General features: G+C 38.4%; 2 protein-coding genes across 3 annotated transcripts; one reads left to right on the forward strand and one right to left on the reverse strand.

Annotated features, from left to right (window-relative positions):
* Nucleotides 1-19: 19 nt before the first annotated feature.
* zgc:65997 (uncharacterized protein LOC794398 homolog) lies at nucleotides 20-3,833 on the reverse strand. The gene is made up of 4 exons (XM_059359738.1): nucleotides 2,923-3,833; nucleotides 2,207-2,384; nucleotides 1,995-2,089; nucleotides 20-1,921 (listed from the first exon to the last, which is right to left on the reverse strand). Exons 1-4 carry the CDS (start codon nucleotides 3,247-3,249, stop codon nucleotides 1,730-1,732), a joined length of 792 nt encoding a protein of 263 aa, XP_059215721.1. The 5' UTR covers nucleotides 3,250-3,833; the 3' UTR covers nucleotides 20-1,729.
* nphp1 (nephronophthisis 1) lies at nucleotides 3,820-14,600 on the forward strand. Of its 2 annotated transcripts, XM_059359736.1 has the most exons (20): nucleotides 3,820-4,102; nucleotides 5,055-5,116; nucleotides 5,351-5,411; nucleotides 7,208-7,341; nucleotides 7,557-7,737; nucleotides 8,371-8,472; nucleotides 8,589-8,737; nucleotides 8,889-8,937; nucleotides 9,059-9,146; nucleotides 9,394-9,488; nucleotides 9,663-9,791; nucleotides 10,170-10,244; nucleotides 10,436-10,546; nucleotides 10,720-10,802; nucleotides 12,298-12,374; nucleotides 12,532-12,631; nucleotides 12,773-12,885; nucleotides 12,969-13,042; nucleotides 13,406-13,450; nucleotides 13,701-14,600. In XM_059359736.1, exons 1-20 carry the CDS (start codon nucleotides 4,037-4,039, stop codon nucleotides 13,974-13,976), a joined length of 2,070 nt encoding a protein of 689 aa, XP_059215719.1. In that variant the 5' UTR covers nucleotides 3,820-4,036; the 3' UTR covers nucleotides 13,977-14,600. The 2 variants fall into 2 exon arrangements, with proteins under 2 accessions (XP_059215719.1, XP_059215720.1); XM_059359737.1 differs by lacking the exon at nucleotides 13,406-13,450.
* Nucleotides 14,601-19,721: the final 5,121 nt, after the last annotated feature.

Here is a 19,721-nt window from a genome sequence, read left to right on the forward strand (position 1 = left end):
ATGTGAAAACTCTGATTACACTTTTAAAAAAGCAAAAAAATATAACCACAGTAAAAATGCACCACAATCATTAAATTAATGCAACATGGTCCCCATTACATTCAAAGTGACAAGTGGAGTAATGCAGATCATCTCAATCACTAAGGAATTATGAACAACGTATCAAACACACCGGTAAAGTTTTGTGACTGCAGTTGTTGTTGTGATTTTCTCACGGTGACAAAATCTATCCATTGACAGATATATAAACAACTAACAAAGTATTCAAATCCCCTTCTTGAGTAGTTCCCCACACTTACAAGATGAAAACAATACCAGCCTTGTTGCTGTGGCTGGTAAAAATGTCACAAAGTCATATGAAGATTATGGATACCACAGAGGTCTAATGGAGTCATGAAATGCTGCCATCTTCTGGTTAAAGTTAAATTTCTGATCACTACTAAGACAGAAATGTGAGGAATGTTACCCTTTAATAAGTGTGCAATAAAAAAAACTTTTAAAATTAACCAAGTAACCGCGACTTGTAAGAATCAGGTCAGCTTTGAATAAAAATCCCTTAACAGGATTGAGTTCAGTCATTAATCAGCCAATTAGTCAAAGCCCACTGTGCCTTAAATCTCTACTCTTCTTCTGTAAATAAAGCATGTGAATGTATGCTCCTGAAAGCTGGAAAAAATATACATATAATATATATTTAAGCAAATTCAGAAATGAAATGAAAATGGAAGCAATTTTATTTAATAAAAGTTCCTATTTCCAACATTAGTTAAATGTATTTATCCTGTTATCAAACACAACTTGCAAGTGTGATGAAAATACAATACTTTGCAATCAGCATTTTAGTTATACCAAATAAAATATGGTTTAATCCTTATTATTATTATATTATAACCTTTTGTGTTACTTAGTTTCTTTCAATTAGTCCACAATGTGATGATTTTACATTGATTTTATTCAACAAGGCATGGAAAACAGCAAGAAATATGTAAAATTGCTTTTAGGCATTATACTTTAAGGTATACTGGGACATTTCTGGAAATTAGATTGGCTTTCGGGCAGAGAGTCGGACAAGAAGACCAAAGCCACTTTGTCTGTTAAGAAGCTACAGCCAGAGATGGTTAACTTAGTTTATCAAAGACACTGAGATCAGGGGGAACTACATTGAAAAAATGATTAGACCACCCTTGTTTTCTTCAGTTTCTTGTTCATTTTAATGCCTGGTACAACTAAAGGTACATCTGTTTGGACAAATAATAATGATAACAACTAGCTCATAAGTTTAATTTAAAAACTGATATCTAACCATTCTCCATGGTTTTCTTGATAATGATTTTGGTTATTAGCTATTTGTCCAAACAAATGTACATTTAATTGTACCAGGCATTAAAATGAACAAGAAACTGAAGAAAACAAAGGAGGTCTAATAATGTTTTCCATGACTGTATGTGCTACATTAGATCGTTAGAACATATCGTTACACTTACATCAAATCCACATAAGGCCTTACTGTGATAGCAGTTTTAACAATAAGTATTAGAGGTAGTTTTGGCACCAGACCTGGTTGTGTTGTAGTGGAAGAGGTTTGCCTTTGATTGTTCAAACCATGTCTCCATCAGAAACCTCATTCCATTGTAAAGCACATCTTATTGCATGGTCTAGACAGTGCTGTGAGATTTTGAATCAAGAAAAGAGGTGAGTAAATTAATCTCTCTTTTTCCATTTATTGATTCTACCAGGGAAGTTCAGCACCATCCCAGCTATACGCCTTGCCAGTCTTCTCGATGTTCAGTGCTGTTATGATGCTCATCAGACAGTTCACAGAGTGTTCTGCGCTGAACAACTTGTCTTTTGGCACGTTCTTGTGATATGGCCGGGAGAGGTCTGTGTTGACTGTTCCTGGATGTAAGGACACACACACCACCTGGGAAAGACAAGTCCATCAACTCTCTATAAAATTGACATGTTAAAGCAACAATGAGAACACTCAAACCAACCTTGGGTCGACTGCGTCCCAGCTCTATAGATAAATTCCTAGTAGCCATGTTGAGAGCTGCTTTAGACATTCTGTAGCTGTACCAACCACCAAGACCTGAGAGGAGGGGGTTGATGGAGAGAGGAAAACATAGAAGTACACAAATGAATCATACAATTCTCTATTTGCATGCATACATTTTCACAGAGTAATCACCAGTGAAACAATACCTACCATTGTCGCCAATGGATCCCACTTTGGCCGTGATGTTGACGATGATGCCGCTGTGCTGCTTGGCTTTCTCTACAGGCTGTTGACCGAAACTACCTCCACCCTTCTGAAGGAGGGGGGAAAAATACTTGGCCATGACCAGGGGACCCACTGTGTTGGTCGTCAAGGTGGAAATGATGCCCTAAAAAAGGGAAAATAAGTCAGTCAGTCGATACAAAGTTTTCTCAATGGTTTAAGCAATTAAAAACGGGTGAGTATTTGGTGGAGCTAAATGAATGGGTGGGTGACTGGTAGTTCCTTGGATAGACACTGCTGAGGCACAGGATACAGGATATAATGAGTGCAGTGAGTGTCAGGAAGAACAAGTAGAGCAAAAGATTTGCCTAATTCAACGCAATGCAGGGAAATCAGAAATTTTTTTCAGTAGAAAAATATTGTAATTTAACGTAATTTTCTATTAAAGACACATTACACAAAACGTACGCAGCTGTTGAATTTGTGTAAAAAGTGTGCAAAATGTACTTTAATAATTACTCTAAGTTAATTGAATTAATTTTTGACCGACACTGCCCCCCTGCTGTCTCCTGTAGTGTATGATAGTTAACCTGACTCACTAAACTAACTGTAGCCTACTTATAATACATTTAGGAGACATCCCATCTGATATAATCACTCCTTAGTTTTATTCTGCTTTTCATAGTGTCAAAACACTGCTTTACCTGAGCAGAAATATCTCTCAGGCTGGTCTCTCCTTTCCCGGAGGGATGAAGCATTGCCGAGCAGTTGACAATCAGATCCAACCGACCGAAGCTCTCCTTGACCCGGTCTGCAGCTCCGCGGATGTCCTCCTCCTGGTTCACGTCCAACTTTAGGACGGTCAGTCTGCCAGAGTGTTGGCCGGCCAGGCCCTGCAGCTCAGCTGCTCCGTCTGGATTGCGACATGTCGCTATAACGGCAGCGGGGGTTTTGTTTTTCAAGATATGTTTGCAGAATTCAAGCCCCAGTCCTCTGCTGGCTCCTTGAATGAGCGCCACGGGGGAAGCCATGACAGGTAAGTGGCATAACACTGGAGGTGAATGGGAAGTAGTAATGTTTGCTGCCTTCAAATCCTCCCGAAACGTCGTGATTTTGAATTAAAAATAATAATAATAGCAAATTACTATCCTGACGACTGACTTTAATAAGTGTAAGCACCTTTTATACCACTTAATGTATTTATCTATAGCATTGCATAAAATGTGCTTTAAAGTAATAATTTTGGCCGTTTTAGTAAATAAAAACAGTGGAAGCTAACGAGGAGGACCTGAAGGCAGCATGTTTCAGGTCAAGAAAACTACGCCCCCTGTAGGTCTTTAAAAGGACACTTACACAACTCTACAAATGCAGAGATAAATACATAAAATAATATAATAAATTATACGAGGGAGAAAAACGTCTGTGGACAGGTATCGTGAAAAATATTGAGTGTGTTATTTATTCAAAAATAAATCTGACAGATTTTTCCCCCTCCAGAGGCCATCCTCCAGTCCAGCAGGTGGCCCCAACCGTCCATACAGACAGGAAACAAACATGTTAGATTGTTTGAAGATTGATGTTATGCCAACCAAATTTAAGAAATATATCAAAACACAAACTACATATAGCTTTCTATCATTATTCGACAGACAATACATACATAGCAAATAGATTATTTTAGTCGATCAATGAAGTTTAGTTAATCTCAAGCCTGAAGCGGAACACCGTTGCCTAGCGACAAGTGGAAGGTTAGCGTCAGCTAGCTATAGCTAGGCTAACAGCTAACGGATGGAATATGTCCCCAAAAACAGCGTATAAATGCCACTCAAAAGAAAAGGACCTTTGCAGCTTGTCCAGAGAGAAGTGGACGAAATAAAAAAACAGGTTTGTTACAGAATGGTGCCTTCTTGTATGTTTCTTGCGCTGATGTTTAAACAACAGTCAAACTGAATGTCAGACATAAAGCAAAGTTAGACTAATGTTTCTGAACAGGGAGGGTGTTAGCATTAACCGTCCGCTTTCCAAATAGAAATATCTTACCGGTAAATTGCTCCGTATGCTGAAGATACGCCTAGGCCAGGGATGGGCAACTTAAATGCTGGAGGGGGCCACAATTTTTCATCGACAGTACCACAGGGCCAGATATAGGACCGTGCACTTAACCAGATATGATGAAACTGCAATTTTAAATATGTTAACAGTGCAGTAACTTAACATATTTCATGTTCAAATGCATGTACACTGCAAAAAAGGTGTGTCTATAAACGAGATAAAAACATTAAATCTGAGGGAAATTATCTTGCTGCATGGACAGATAATTTCACTTGACAAGATTTCTTAAATTAAGATTATTAATCTAGAAATAAGCATATTGAACACTTAAAATAAGCAATTAAGTCTTAAAACAAGATAAATTATCTAACACTTCTAAATTTAAGTTTGTTTTATCTTAAGAACCACACAATTTGCAGTTTGCAAAAACAGTATAAATATTAATACAAAAGGTTTGAAGCAAATACAAAATAACCACTTACTGTGATTACTTTTTTTATGTACAAGAACAGCAGACCAACATTAATGCACTTTTAAGATTTCATGGTCACTTCAAGTGAGGGTGCGAGCCTTCTGCGGCCCCCGGGCCTCCAGTTGCCCATCCCTGGTCTAGGCCAATTGTATTATAAACAAAAAGAACATAACAGATATCGTCGTGATTGCTTACATGACCATAAATAGCCAAAGATAAATCACAGTTGGTCGTTCTTAATGTTTAAAAGTTTATTTTTTTGTTGTACTCCTTTATTCACAGTCACATAATCTCACTGGTTTTGTAATCTAGGTTGACAGTCTGGTGAAGGATGTGCAGAGTCATGGTGGATCCACTGAAGAGGCATTTCGGAGGTAAACAGTTCTGACAGATTCGCAGTAGTGCTTCATAAACTAGTCTACTGTAACTCCGGTCAAGACTAGGATCCTCAATTTACAATAGTCCTGAAACTATTGAGGGGAGACTGTTTTACTTTGCTTTTGTTCATACTCCTCTTTCCCAATCCCATTAGTGATTACCTGATTTTAATTGTCTTTTTCTAAGTCATGCTTTGTGGATGATTTGTCTAAATTTCCAATTCCAAACAGATGTCAAGAACTACAGATGTCAGCAGAGAAGACACTAAGGGCACTGAATAAACTGACCAAGGTTAGTATGGCATGCTCCCGAATTACTTATTGAAAGCCATATTGATGGTTTTGTTTTATTATTGGCTGCTAGGTGATCCATTCAATGGCAGGAATATAACAAAGAGAGATTAAGGACATTAATACATCAGTAACAAATATTTTCTATGTACATTTCTAGTGCAGTGTTTCCCACACATAGACCATTCTGTGGCACAGAATAGAGACCGACCGCCACAAAATGATTCTGTTTTTTTTCCTCTCTAGGGGATTAAGAAAACTGTAACGTCCGTAACGTTAGCCAACACACAGAAAACACCACATTCACACCAATAAATAAATGTTTTACAATGAACCGGGCCGGTCTCAGAGCTGTTAAAGCATATTTAATGGTTTCCTTAAATGCCGTTAACGGGACGAGAGCAGTCAAAGCGGCTGCTTCAAGCTAGCTACATCGAGGGTAGGTTCGCTTCTTGTTTTCAAAGTAAAAGCACAAATTCTAACGTTATAAAGGGCAACGGGCGTTTTATTTTTGTGAATGTAACCGGAAGTGCGTTGCTCACGACGGCTAGCTTGAGTAGCGCCGAATTCGTCCGAACAAAACTGTAAACAGCTGGTATTTAGACAAATTAACGACGCACTGGGGATCTAAACGGCTACTTTCTCGCCTAAAAGGGTTTAAAATGATAATAAAGTGATATACTTAAAGAATTTAGGACTTTACAGCCCTAATATTTGAGGGGGTAGAGTAGACTACTATGCCCACAGTCAAATCAAAAAGAAAAGACCACATTTTTTAAGTTATTATGAATATTATTATTGTTGCAGCATGAGGAGGTATCAGTCTGAAACAAAGTTGAACAGTCAAATGGCTCGTAAACGTTAATTTATCTGAATGTTCTATAGGCATCAAACAGTGGTGCTCAGGGAGAAATAGAGGAGGACAGCAGACAAAATGCTCCTGTAAGACAGGCAGCTGCTGAAACAACAGGTGAGGTGGAAACAGAGAAGTTTAGACTTTAAATAAAAAATAAAAAAAAACGAGTGGGGAAAGTAGCCTATTTTAATTCCGATTTGTCTGTGGCTGTTTTTTTGCTGTTTCTCAAGCAAGACTATCCATAAATGGGCCTGAACCCAAGGAGGTCCCTTATAAAGAGCACTTGAGTTGTTTTTCAGGAAGCCAAGAAAAATGAGGTGTTCTGATAGGACATGAAGCTGAGCACCAAATAGGCTACAGTATAATAATAATAAATAATCTGAATCAGGCTTTGTTCCTTAGGTAGTTTCTGTATTTTCTTTATTTTATTTGTGTTAATAAATTTTATTTTTTACATTATTTTACCAAAACAGTTAGAACAGGTTATTGGTTGAGGTAGGTCTTACGTTAAATATTTGAAATAAAAACCTCCAATTGAAGTTGTTTTGTGCAAATCATTCCTGTCACAGAATCTAAAGATTGAACTAGTTGGGGTGAGGAATGAAACCAGGCAGGGTTCTGGTAAACATGTTTTTAGTTGTCTTCTCTTAAATAACTTACTTTTAAAGAAGTAAGATTGAGCTGAAATGCTGTAGCTTTATAGTGTCTCAGCAGGTGACTCTGAAGAACAATAGAAACAGGTTTTTTCATGTGGCAGCTTCAGAAAGTGTTGAACACCGCCCGCTGCATCCACCCAATGACCGACTGCACCACACTGTGACACTCGATTCACCCGCCGGTGTCAGTGGAGCACCACACATTGCTACCTGGTCTGTGGGAAACACTGTAGTGGTTATTGCCTATTGACCAGAGAATGAAGTCTAGCTCTGTTCCTTTTCTAGGCGGATGAGCTGGCTCCAGTGGGGAACTATGATCAGAGGAAACAGGAGGAGGAGAGACGACTGCAGAACATCTTAGAGCGTGTAAACACCCTCTCTCTGGAGCTTTCACCACCAGGACCCAGTACTGCTGCAGGGTCAGTGACTGCAAAGAAAATTGCTTTATTATGTATATACAGTGCTTCTTTGTAGTGCAGAGAAACATAATTTCCAAAGAATCAATTTACATTAGTCTCATCCAGTGCATTTTAAAATTTGAAGCTCAGTGCTTATTAAGGTTTGATAAGAAAATTCAAAACATTAGTTTAACATCTCAAAGTATCTCGGTAACATGCCGTGTTTTGATCCACAGTGGGGTTTCAAAGGAAGATAGTGATGAAGAGGATGATGACGAAGACAGTAGTGATGATGATGCCGATGGCGACGATGAAGATGAAAAGCAAGCAGTGAAACTGCCCTCTCAGTCAGACCCTCACATCTACACAGCACTCAGTGATTTCAAAGGAGAACAGGAGGGAGATCTATCCGTTCAGGTGAAGTACTTCCTGTTTCAGAAACAGATGAAGTACAGAAAGGAGAGGTCTGTAGCTAGAGTTAATCTACAGCCTAAGCACTCCGTCTGTTTTGTTCCAACTAGCTCCTCTACCACTCTCTCCTACCAGCTTTCTCATAGCTCATAGAGTGACATTTTGGTGACAAATGACTCTTCCAGGTGAAGTAGAGTTTCAACCCTCCTTTCAAACACAGGCCCAGGGTCTTTATGTAACCTCTTGAATACTCTAACCCTGACTACTGAAGGTGAAGAGGAAATCTAAAGATTTAGAACTGAGGCCCTTTTCCTTGTTCTCTGCTATTACCAAATACTTAAAATCACGAGTATTAAGAAGACTTAAAAAGACAATGCTTACAAGAAGAGAAGCCTGATTTAGTTTTCCCTGTTGCATTTTTATTACATTTATGAACAGAAGAGGGTGCTCTTGCCCCTCAAATGTGCACAGCCCTGAAGTCACAATTAAAGCCAAAGTAAGGCTGATATGGTAACAGTATGAAATCAAGTATTCCTTAGAAGCAACAACTACACACTTCTTTCACTTTAAGTAGAGAAAGTCTATTTGTTAGTAATGCACAATGTGAAGTTACATGATTTGTTTCTCTGCTGTTTTCAGAGGGGGCAGGTTTTGAGGATTATCAAAAAGACAGCAGATGGATGGTGGCTGGCTCAGGACACTAAAGGCAACAAAGGAGTGGTTCCAAAAACCTATCTGAAGGTAGACAAGCTGCTAAACACCTGCATCACATTAAACCTTCCTGCACTGTTAATTTAAATAAAAAAATAAAAAAAATAAAAGCTGTCGGGTATAACTGTAAACCACTCACTTTTTAGATGGGTTCTGGTGTTGATGATGAAGATGATGATGATGATGATGATGATGAAAAGGATGATGACAATGCTGATGATGATGACAATGAGGAGGAGTCAGAGGAGGAAGAGCAAGATGGTGAAGAGCTGACTGATGACCAAGAGAGGCGGAGGTTCTACACTTTAACCTACTTTTAGAAAAGATTGATTTTGAGTGTTGTGGTCAGAAGTAACCATGTCAGTGGTTCTAGCTGCTTCAGTGACAGCTGCTAACACTCATTTATTATCAATCAATTCAGTTTGAATTATTTTGTTCTTTAACAGCGGTTCTCCACATTCCAACTGGAATACCGTCAGAAAGGCTTTGACTGAGGTAAATACCTACAACCGATCTTCCTTTCAACAAGTATTTCATAAACAATATGTGAATTGTGTATACAATATATAATGCTTTTCACTATTTGTGTGTGTGTGTGTGTGTGTGTGTGTGACAGATTGATGCAACAGATGTGCTCTCTGCCATGGGGGCCATACCTTCAGGATTCAGACCGTCATCTCTCAATAAACTGCTGGTGGATGAAGGTCTTTATACAATCTAATAAGCACACACACACTATTCAATTCAGACTTTGTAAGGAATACCAATGATTCAGAGGTTTTCTAGTTTTAGAAGCACTAACAGGTTTAGGTTTCTTCACAAATTATACCACCACTAGTGCTACAACTACCAGTGATGCCAGTCACTATTAGTACTAGTACTTCTTTGACTAATCAACATTTTATGAGCAAAAGGACAAGTAATAACTGTTGTTGTTGTGTCTTTTTCTAGGTATAACATACAGAGGAAGTCACTATATTCAGCCTGAGCTCAGCCAGTCACAGCTCTCCTTCAGTGACCTCTTCCTGGACCCGGACACTGGCAGGGTGAGACACTCCCTCCCTTTCTCTCTGCGTGTGTGCATTATTTTGTGTATCTGAGTTGAATAAAGACACTGTTTTCAGATTTCTCACACTGCAAGCATCCAGTCATGAGCAAGCGTCTTGACAAAAACACTTCATATTTCTGTCAACTCCTCAATCTCCCCTTCTGTCTCATAGGTACGTGCTCGGCCGGTCAGGACTTGTGTTTGTTTCACTTTGTGGAGCTGCAGGATGATTCCCACTCCTGGGGTTGGAGTTCAGGTCCTCAGCAGACACATCCGCCTCTGTGCCTTTGATGGAACTCAGGTGGGAAAATAATGTGGTATATACTTTTTGAAATAATGTACTTCCTTACCCTGCCAAAGTCTCTGCAATTCATAAATAAATATTGTGGGTTTATTAACTATTAACTATTTGCTAAAATTAGTATGCAACTATATATGGATTCTAACTGTGGATGGATTTTGTACATTCATCTCCATAATTTGTTAGGAAGAATCATAGATGAGTTCATTTTTGTGTTGTAAGCTTATTCACCTCTCACAGGCCATATTACAGACAACTCTTATTCATTAATTGCACAACTCAGGGGAATGATCACGCATTATTATTCAGACTAGACGTTCCTACTTTTCACTCCGTTATTTTATCCCAGACATGAGATGAGCTGTACTTGTGTTTCAGGTGTTGAGTAACATCCACACAGTGAGGGCAACGTACAACTCCAAGAGCCCCAAGACCTGGAGCTTCTCTCCAAGGGTGTGTTGACAGCATTATAAGTTATTGAATTAAACTGTTGAAGTTTCCTCTGTTGTCTGATCAAGTGATGTGAACTTTACTCAAACTACTTCTTGCACTCTGGTGGTTGTAACTGAGGTATAATGCTAAAATTAAACATATTAATCTCATGCTTAGGGCTGAGTATACATTTATAAATCTGTTTTCTCCAGATGGCAGGTATCCTCCCCGCCCTCCTGGATGGAGACTGTTTCCTACGATGCAACTCTGCATCTCCTGACCTCGGTATCCTCTTCGAACTGGGAGTCACCTTCATACGCAATGTGAGTACTAACACTTGCATACAGACACACTAGTGATGTGATTAAGTCAGCACAGATATGACACATGTCATCAAGAGAATGGAAATTTCTCCTTTGTACCAGCTTTGTACCAGTTACTGATAAAACAGAGAATGTTTGGGGAGCAGCTATGTCCAACATTCTGTGTGTTTTAGTCTACAGGTGAGAGAGGGGACCTGAGCTGCGGCTGGGCTTTCCTCAAACTGACCGATGATGCTGGAAATCCAATCCCAAACAGGTACACAAGAACACACACATACAAATATATCAGTACATATAGTGCACACAGTATTAAATGCACAAAAATTGACAAATCAGGGCTCCAGACTAACTCATTTTACTAGAAGCTCCTAACTTGAAATTTTTAGGGGCACAAGCAAAAAATTTAGAGGTACACCTTAAATCGTCCTACATAAACTAGCAGCTTTGAAGTGTTTGAGCTTTGCAGATGTGTAATTTGGTGAGATTTTAACACTGTGAAAATCTGCATTGTTTTCTATGTATTTTACTGTTGAGACGTTCAGATCTCTCACAGTTTACTGATGTTTAGTCAATCTGCTGTGTTTAAACCCTCCTCCACCCTGGGGCCACTTACAGACAATATATTAAAGTGGAAATTAATAAACTACATTATTCTACATTATTCATTACCTTATTCAATATAAAATGATATATTATATATTTATATAGCAGGGCTCCAGACTAACTAATTTTACTACATCACATACTCACATTTACCCCATTTTATATAAGGCCTACTAATAAATGGAATAAACAACTACTTGAAGAAAATTACAAATATTTAATTTATTTTAAGGTCACAAATGAATAAAAATGAAAAAATTACATTTTACATCCTTAAGAGTTCAATATGCCACTTAAATATTCTGAAAGGAAATTCTTCCCTAGCAATAAACTATGCAGTATACATTTTTTCTATTATTTCTGCCTCATCTGCAGACTGAATCGTTGCTTCTTGCCGGCAAAAGGCTGTGAGTAGGGGTGATGCGTTTTTTTTTGTTTTTTTTTAATAGTAAATTGTATTTTTTCCATTGACAAAGAAGAGCTGTTACTTAAAGATCCAAAGACAGCATGCTTGTCAGCGAGACAGATAAGGGGACGAATGTAGATGATGCGTTCCGTGCTGTTTATAACGTCACTCCCGGACCATCCACTCATAGACACACACACACACACACACACACACACACACACACACACACACTCTTTCCTCCTTGTTTTTCAACAAAATAAAAATGATATAAGATGAGATATAATATAATATAATATAATATTAAGATATTATGGAAAAACTCAAATTTCCTGGTGGCGCTAGTGCCTCCAGTTGTAAAAAATTACTCGCACTGTCTCAAAAACTGGTCGCAAAACGCAAGCATTTGGTCACAGTTTGGAGCCCTGCAAAAATACTATTTTATGCATGTGCACTTATGTAACTGGTCATATGTACACTCACAATATGTACATAACATACAAACAAAAACAGTCATATTCTGTAAAGAAAGACCACAATACACTTTGGGTTAGATCAACTCATTAATGCATGTAAAGGACACATTTTTATTCCCACAGTCACCCTTTTTTCTATATACATGCTTGATTTGAAGGAATGAATGGATTGCTTGTGAAAATGAAACCCACGACACCCACCGACTGAATGTGTGATGTGTACTTAATACTTCTAAAATCCTAAAATCTAATCTATCTGTGTGTAGGACCTATGAGCTGCAAGTGAACGGAGGAACTCCTTATGAGAAGGATGTCATGGTGGATTCATTAGTCTCCAGAGGATGTAAGAAGACACAGCAGAGCTTCGACACCCGTGTCATATGCATGACAAAGTGCCTTAATGATGAGCACATCAGATGACCAGATTTGAAACTTGCTCAGTACATTAAAACTTTGATTTAATCAGCATCATCAGTATGTTTTCTCTGTTCCCCTCTCAGCTCCAGCTGGTGTTTTCCAGCAGATGCTTCAGGCCAGACGGCAGCCAAAACTGATTGTGAAAGTGAAATCAGCTAACAGCCGGACCAGAACGCAGCTCAGGTGGGAGGGTCAGCAAGAAAAACTTACCACAGAGATGGAATTATGTGATCCAATTCAGTAACAATAAAGCATCTGAGCTATATATTTGCATGCAAATACTACACTATACTATTCATGAAAAAGTTTGTTTTTTCCCTGTAGTCTTCTTCCAGACACTCTGCTGCACTGTCTGAGCTGTGTCCACTTGCTGGCTCTGCACAGGCAGCTGCTAGCAGATACACTCCTGATGGACAGGCCTACCATGCAGAATGCTGGTAATAGACACCTTCAATGCCTCTCATCTAAATTGAAGATATTCATGGTTCTTAGAAATAACTGTATATTGTCTCTGTTTCAGATCTTATATGCAGTCCTGTACTTTCTACCTTTCCTGTGCTGTTGGACCAACCAGACCTGCTGGATGCTCTCAGGGTCAGTTGGGAGTCCATGGTCAAACTTACCCCTAACAACCAAATCATAATCCTGCAATTTATAATTCTCTGTGAGCATTTTCATGACATGATGATATTGATACCAAAAATAGTTATGTGTTTTCTCTAGAGACTCATCCCTAAAATAATTAAGAAGCTTTGAAACAGCGACTGGATTTTAAAATGACAGTAATGAAATTATTCCAGGGTTAAGAGCTCTTTAAGCAGCGTGACTCATCTCATCTGTTTAATAAGCGAGAAAATCCTGAATACATGACTGCTTTTGAATGATTGGATTTACAAAACAGCATCACCCAATATCTGTGCACAATTAAATATGAATGTGCCTGGTGTTTTCTTTCAGAGTGCCTGGCTGGATGCTGAGACTAACATGAGCAGAGGACAGAAGGTTGGTGTGTTTGTGTTTCTGTGTGTGTGTGTGTGTGTGTGTGTGTGCGTGTGTGTGTGCGTGTGTGTGTGCGTACGCGTGCGCATGTGTGCGTGTGCGTGTGTGTGTGTGTGTGTGTATGTAATACCAGTACTGATCAGTGGAGGGTGCTGATAGTATGAGTAACCTGGTGACTTGTCTATGCCAAGGAGTTAAAATGTCAATGCATATTGTGACATCAGACTGTTCTTTCCTTCCTATGTGTTCACAGAGAGACCTGTCCTATTTAAAACAGGAGTTTGTCAAAGTCTACATGTCATCCGTCTATTTCCTCCTCCACTCCCCCGCGCTGCCTTGTCATCGCTGGGCTGACCCGCCCTCAGAGGAGCAGCGGGCCAGATTAATCTACACCACCCTGGATGCTCTCAAACACAACCAGTACACCAGTGGTCAATCTGGCCCAGAGCTCTTTGTGGACCCACTGCATCAGCATCTCGCCTTTGATATAACAGAGTTGACCTTTGACCTCCTCCAAGTGGCACGGTAACATCAAACCACTTAGAGGGAAGGGACAGTTAGAGGATGATTATTTTCAGAGTAAATTAAAATGTAAAAAACTCTGAAATGTGCCATAAAGACATTTTGGAACATTTTTAAATGTGGAAACTTAAAGTAAAATGATGGTGATATTCCACATTCTTGTTACTGTTAATAAATCCCATTAAAAGACAAAAAAACTAAAATAAATGTCTTGATACTTTCCGACTTCCAAACTGGAGTCAAGAGCATTTGTCGGGGACTATTTTTAGGTGTGGATTAATACATAGTTGTAACAGTTCACAGCAGCAGGACCAACTGCTGAGAGGGATCAACTCAGAATAAACTACAGTGCCCGAGGAATCAACTAGGCTTTGAATTCACAGACAATACTTGTTAGTGGAATCAATTCAATGTTGGTTCTGGTCTTTTGCTGGGATTTATTGCCTCTTCTCTGCATTGTCACAGGAAATCAAGTAGCCTCAGCATTGACAAAATGCTAGCACAATGCTAACATACAGAACGTACCCAAAAACATGTTTGTGTACCTTGTGATTAAATGAGATGCTGATGATAGATAATGAGCCTGTTAATTGTATGAATAGATGTGGAATAAAAGCAAATGTGTACAATGCTAAGACTATCATCAAAGATCCCTCTTTAATCAAATAATGGAGCTCATTCTGCTCCTCTTAAAGTCAACACTAAAACAGGTTACAGTAATAAGGGAGGGACACTTTGTGTTGAGTCAAAAACAGATTACTATAATATTAGAAGTTGCTAATAGTGGCATTATTGATATTATTTATCGCCAATTTTTGTTGTATTTTTTAATAAACATTTGATTTCAATACATTTGCTGCAGACTTGTTTTCATGCGATGGCTGTTTTTTGTTCAACCCTGTCATCTGACTGGTCACCGAGCTCCATGCTCCATTCATCTCCACCCATTAGTTCAACAGTTGTGTGTGTGTTTGTGTGTAGTGTAGGGTTACATGGTATAAGAGCAGTGTTCAGAGTTAATAATTAGTGTGCTGTCGTCTTTTTATAGCCTAGTATAAAAGAACCAGAGCAGTGAGGGATTGGATCAGTCAGGGCGCAGACAGGCTCAGATTAACCATCAGTAGTAACATTTACTATTAGGATGAATCATTAGAGATAAAACTGCCCAAACCTTTAAAGGAATGCAGGTTACTTAATCCATCATAATTGTTGGGTCATGACTCAGACTTTGATATTCTAATAATAATCTGTTTTTATGATTTTGTAATAGAAAAGAAAATGTATTTAAACTGATGTGGGGTGAAGTCAGGTCATCATGCAAAATGGGACAAGTAAGGTTTTATATGTTGAGCTTTTTAACCATTAGCTACCAGTCACAACACATGCTATTGCATTGTTGCTACCAATGCCCTTTACATGAAAGAATCATTTTTGTCTGATTTGTCTGAGATTACTAGGACTGACTAAAACGCTGGTCCCAAAATGTGTCTTGTGAGCCATGTGACATGTCGATTTTCTCCTTTTGGTAATAAGAGTACTGAAGCTAAAATAGTTTCTTATAGAAACTGGTTTGAGTGACTATGGAATGCATTCAAGTAAATGGGACATATTTAGGTAAACCAACACGTTTCAAGGATATCAGATGAAAAATCATAAATGTTCTATTGTGTGCCACTCTTTAGTAATTTTGTCACTAAAAAGTAATTTAAAGATGATGCAGTGGGTCAGCCACAATAGTACAAAAATAGCAACAGTGTTTCACACATGCAAGCTCTTGTGCATATCATACATTTAATTAGGTTTTATTACTGATTTAATGAATTGTTGACTGGATAGATAAATTCATTAAACCATTTAAATAACAAACATACATGACAATTGTTCTTAAATTAAGAAACATATTTTCTTGTCATTTTTTTTAAAGTGCAGGGGTTCTTAATGAGTTTAAAGGTCCAAAGTTTCTAAAGTATTTTTACCTCGCAATTTATTATTTTTATGGAACTATAGCAGAGATCCATATTTTGTAAACGCAACACATACATTATCTCTCTTAGACTTGGTAATTAGCAAAAAGTGTCCCAAATGATCTGACTTTACCCTATTATTTACACTGGTCACTGGTCTTCTCAATATAAAAATGGCGAAAAAATGTAGCTTTAAGCTCTCTACAAATCCACCCAACACACTCTGACTGACACCTAAGGAAATAGTTCAACACAGCATAACTTAAACTCAACACTAACTCCCATTTAACCCAAAACTTATCCTCTGATGGTGGAGTGACTAATACATCTTTTTGCCCCTGAAAAGATCTCCATATGTCATGTCCACAACTCACACCATCTTCCTAAGAGTGCACAAAAACAAACACTGAGCCTTTCTTCAATGCAGTGTTTGTTGGTGAATTATATTGCACACCCGGTATTTCCACATTCCAGTGCTGTTGCCATGGTGACAGTGCCTGTGGTGACCAGCGAGCGTTGTTTGGTGTTGGACAAAAAAAAAACTGGGTTGGCATCAGGGAAATAGTAATAGAATATCTAAAGACAGGGATGAACAAAGGGGGAGAAACTTGTCACTTCACTGTTGTTGCTTTAATCACATAGAAACATCATGTTAACAAAGAGCCGGGGAATAGATTTGTTTGTGTTGATTTAAGCATTGTCCACCTGCTGTACATTAGAAATTACTTTTTCTCTTTCTGTTGGTCTGCTACAAATCAGCTTTGTCTGAAAAACATCACACCTTAAAGATAATTTAGTTCTGTGGTTATTATGTTTACACAGCTAATCGCAAAGTCTTGATTTACTAAAACAATCAACTCAATGTGTGACAATTTTTTTTAAAATCCTTGAACGTGATGGGAAAAAATGAAACCAATAAATAAAATATCATTTTTTCTTAAAGATTTTTTGGGGCATTTTATAGCTTTATTGACAGTAGAGATGTTAGAGTGAAAGGGGGAGACAGAGGGGAAGACATGCGGGAAAGGGCTCCGAGCCGGACTCGAACCCGGGCCGCCCGCTCACGAGGACTGGGCCTCCGTGGTATGCGCTCTACCAGGTGTGCCACCGGGAACGCCCCAAAATATATTTTTTTCAATTAATAATTTTACCTCTTCCCTTTTAAAGATAACAGTGGAAAAATGTCTTAAAATATTTATTTTTGTCTTATAGACAATAGAAATTGACTGGATTCACTGAATAAATGCTTTATTGCTTATTGTTTTAATAGTGAAATTAATTTGCACCGTATACAATCGAAAACATCTCACGCATTAAAATACCACACAGTGTGCAATAAAAATAATCATACACACAAAAATAGAAAACATTAACAATTGGCTGATTAATCAGCTAAGCAATTCATAACTAGTTCTTTGCTCTCATTTGCAAAGTTATTCTTCTTTATTGTGAACATTACGTAATTGTTTCCATGAGATAGCAGCCTGTATGAGCACAGATGTTGCAAAAAGTCAGAAGATTGTTCAGGGAACTTGATATTTGCAGGCAGCACTTGTTATTTCATTGATAGTTAGAATCTGTTTTATTAGGGCTAAGACATTACAGTAATTTGAATGCCAATCCATCTTCAAATCACTGAATATTAAAATGTTTTGTGTGCAATGGAATGATATTCATCTGCAGACAGAAAACCATATTGTAGACATGAATGGAAACACTGAGACGCTCTCACCTAGTTCTCTTTGTGCCTCAGGAGGACCATTGTGTCTGAGGAGGAGGAAGGAGAAGAAGAGGGGGAGCCAGAGCAGGTCGAGCAGGATAGTGGGAGTTTCCAGATGAGAGTTGTAGACTGGAGCTGGATAGATGATCCAGGAAGCTACGGATTTTTGGTCCATTTCAGGATTCATGGGAAGAAAGAATTGAAAAACTGCATACATTTGATGTAGATACACGTGACTGCGTTTTTAAATCCCAGAAAATATGACATACAGTGCACATATTCAACAAAATGAACAAATTATTCAAATTCATTTATAATCAATCAAATCAAATCAAATCAAAATTACTTTATTTATCCCCGAGGGTAAATTCAGTTAGTCTGGTAGAATCTCTATTAGAATGAGACAACCTGATGTCTGTAGGAGAGAAGGATCTTTTGTATCTCTCCGTCCTGTAAGGGAGAGAGAGGAGCCGTCCACTGCTGTTTTTTGGGTCTATAATGGTTTCGTTTTGCGGATGATCTGGGTATTTCAGGATGGCCTGGAACATGTTGACAGGTCATCTCTCCACCACCTCCTCCAGTGTGTCCAACCTGGCTCCAACCACAGAACCAGCTCTTTAGACCAGTCTGTCCAACCGCCTTGCATCTCTGTGTCTGATGCTGCCTCCCCAGCAGACTGCAGCATAAAACAACACACTACCACCACAGACTGATAAAACATCTGCAGCATCTTACTACAGATGTCCAGAGATCTGAGCTTCAAGAAGAAAAAGAGGCGGCTATGCCCCTTTTTGTAGAGAGTGTCTGTGTTTAGGGACCAGTCCAACTTATTATCCAGGTATACACCTAGATACTTATAACTTGGCACCACCTTGATGTCCACCCCACAGGTATAAAGATATAAGTACATTATTTTTACAAAAGATAAGAAGAAAAAAAAGCATAGAAAAGTATATATTATCATCTGGGTTTTAAAAAAATGTATCAAACAATAGTTTATAATTTTATATTATCAAGTGTAGCATTAACTAGCATCAAGCACTCTAAATTACTAGATGCGTAACTTTAAACGTTTTTTTTTAACTTAATGCATCTTACTATGCGTGTTATTTGGTATGAGCTCTAGAGATCTTTGATCATTTTACTAAAAATGTGTGTTATGTTTTTAATATATGAAAGATGTTTAATGGTAAAGCATTTGTGTTTGTCATCCTCCTGCAAGGTCAGAGGTCAGGTTCAGCTACAGAGCAGCTCCCCTGGAGCGAGCAAGAATTCAACAGAGTAAACAAACAAAAGACCTGGTCCCTCAAGTTGAAGTGCAGTTTGTTTGACTGTAAGGCCCCTGTTGCTCACCTTGAGGTCAGAGATCACAGGAGTGAAGTCCTAAGATATTGAGAGTTTTTATTTTTTTATTTTATTTTTTAAAAGTAGGGTCGCTCATTATTTAGGACATATAACACAATGCATTCTTTATCATTGTTTGTGCATGTGTGCTACAGTGTGTAAGTACACTAGACACTGACAAGCAGCCATTGTATTTTGACAGAGCTGGCAGGGGTTCCCATGGAAGTGTTTAAGTAAATGTGTGTGTGTGAGGACTGTAACCAGATCCACAGTGGAGGAGCTAGTCCAAGGTGTGTCTCTCCTACTAACACTGACCAAACACACAACTTGAAGGCTGCCTGGCAAGTGTAGCCCTGTTTCAATGTGTGTGTTTGTCTGGTGGTTAGGATGAGCCATGGATATTGGCATTATAGTAATAAAATGGACACAGAAACATCTCTAAATGAATGATAACATTGATGTATCAATTGATGTATATGTGAATTAACCTTAAACCTGCACAAATACATGTTTTGGCTATTTTGGAGCAGTGAAACAAACACAACACAGGAATATTGTAGATCAGGACAGTAGCATTCTTAATGATGTTGGAGGAATACAGGTGCATCTTAATACATTAGAATATCATGGAAAAGTCCATTTCCAGTAGTTAAAGTCAAATATCACCAACCAAGTATTGAGTGCATATAGATGGACATCATTTCCATATTAAACATACTTTTTA

Source organism: Centropristis striata, chromosome 20 (genome assembly GCF_030273125.1).
Source record: "Centropristis striata isolate RG_2023a ecotype Rhode Island chromosome 20, C.striata_1.0, whole genome shotgun sequence".
NCBI lineage: Eukaryota > Metazoa > Chordata > Actinopteri > Perciformes > Serranidae > Centropristis > Centropristis striata.